Source organism: Otolemur garnettii, unplaced genomic scaffold (genome assembly GCF_000181295.1).
Source record: "Otolemur garnettii isolate 467f Iridium unplaced genomic scaffold, OtoGar3 scaffold00067, whole genome shotgun sequence".
NCBI lineage: Eukaryota > Metazoa > Chordata > Mammalia > Primates > Galagidae > Otolemur > Otolemur garnettii.
The window spans coordinates 6,362,685-6,364,515 of NW_003852462.1; the positions used below are offsets into that span (position 1 = coordinate 6,362,685).

Below are 1,831 nucleotides of genomic sequence, written 5' to 3' on the forward strand. Positions count from 1 at the left end.
TCTGGTCTAGCTGAAAGAGGAGCTCTCTGTACATCAAGGCCAGTTTATTGGTGTGAGAGCTCCCTCCCTGTCTCATACCTCATCGCCCCTTCCCCTGACCCCACTCTCCCTGTTAAGTCCTCCCTGTTATCTCCTTTCCTTTGTGGCAGTGTAGCCACGAGGACAGAGGGGCATTTCCTGCTGTGCCGAGGCTCCTGCCTACCCAGATCAGGTGTGGCGGGAGCTCGGGCACAGGCCTCTGAGGTGTGTGGTGCGGTCAGCCTTGCCCTCCTGGGTCACCTCCTGCTTTATCCTGCAGCCTGCTCACCGGCCTCCTGTTTCTCTTTCCATCCGTTAGGCCGTACTGGACGCTCCGCAGTGTGCAGAGGTCTCCTAGCAACCTCCCTTAGGAGTTCTCTCTGGCCCCAACTAGGAAGCTGGAGACGAAGCCCGGAGATTGATGAGTTTGTCTTGGGAGCCGCTGAGAAGCTGAAACCAGGGGCGAACATGGGTCAGAAGGTCACTGGAGGGATCAAGACTGTGGACATGCGAGACCCCACGTACCGGCCCCTGAAACAGGAGCTCCAGGGCCTGGATTACTGCAAGCCCACCCGGCTGGACCTGCTGCTGGACATGCCCCCCGTGTCCTACGACGTGCAGCTGCGGCATTCGTGGAACAATGATGACCGCTCGCTCAACGTCTTTGTGAAGGAGGATGACAAGCTCATCTTCCACCGGCACCCAGTGGCCCAGAGCACAGACGCAATCAGGGGCAAAGTCGGGTACACGCGCGGGCTGCATGTGTGGCAGATCACGTGGGCCATGAGGCAGCGGGGCACACACGCTGTGGTGGGGGTGGCAACGGCCGATGCCCCCCTGCACTCCGTTGGGTACACGACCCTCGTGGGGAATAACCACGAGTCCTGGGGCTGGGACTTGGGGCGTAACCGCCTCTACCACGACGGCAAGAACCAGCCAAGTAAAACATACCCGGCCTTTCTGGAGCCGGACGAGACATTCATCGTCCCCGACTCCTTCCTGGTGGCCTTGGACATGGATGATGGGACCCTGAGCTTCATTGTGGATGGACAGTACATGGGAGTAGCTTTTCGGGGACTCAAGGGCAAAAAACTGTATCCTGTAGTGAGTGCTGTCTGGGGCCACTGTGAGATCCGCATGCGCTACTTGAACGGACTGGATCGTAAGTGCCCCCTGTACTATCTGAGGTGGTGCCAAGAGTTTATATAGTTGTTGGAATTAAAGTGTATTTAAGTAGATATCCCAGTGTATTCCAACCCCCAGAGGCAACTTTTGCCCACATCTGATTAAATGAGGGATTCTAGCCAGTCTGGTAGATGACCTGGCTATGACTCCTGAGGGCATAGAGGGTGAGTGAGGAATGGACAGATGGATGAATGAGTGTTTGGGTGGCTGGATGGATAGATGGATGGATGGACAGATGAATGGAATGGATGGATGGATAAATGAGTAGATAGATGAGTGGGTGGATAGATGAGTGGATGGATGAATGAGTATATGAATGAGTAGATAGATGAGTGGGTGGATAGATGAATGGATGGATGGATAGATGGATGGATGGAATGGATGGATGGATAAATGAGTAGATAGATGAGTGGGTGGATAGATGAGTGGATGGATGAATGAGTATATGAATAAGTGGATGGATGGATAGATGGATGGATGGAATGGATGGATGGATAAATGAGTAGATAGATGAATGGGTGGATGAATGAGTTGTTTGGATGGATGCATGGTGGATGGATGAATGAGTGTTTGGGTGGCTGGATGGATAGATGGATGGATGGATGGATAAATGAGTAGATAGATGAGT

General features: G+C 53.4%; 1 protein-coding gene across 1 annotated transcript in view; it reads left to right on the plus strand.

Moving 5' to 3' along the window:
- Positions 1-304: 304 nt before the first annotated feature.
- SPSB1 (splA/ryanodine receptor domain and SOCS box containing 1) overlaps positions 305-1,831 on the plus strand; it is a 9,246-nt gene continuing 7,719 nt past the window's right edge. Inside the window, exon 1 of the mRNA XM_003793251.3 lies at positions 305-1,180. Within this exon, the coding sequence (XP_003793299.1) occupies positions 487-1,180 (694 nt within the window). The 5' untranslated portion in view covers positions 305-486. The remainder of the gene's footprint in view (positions 1,181-1,831) is intronic.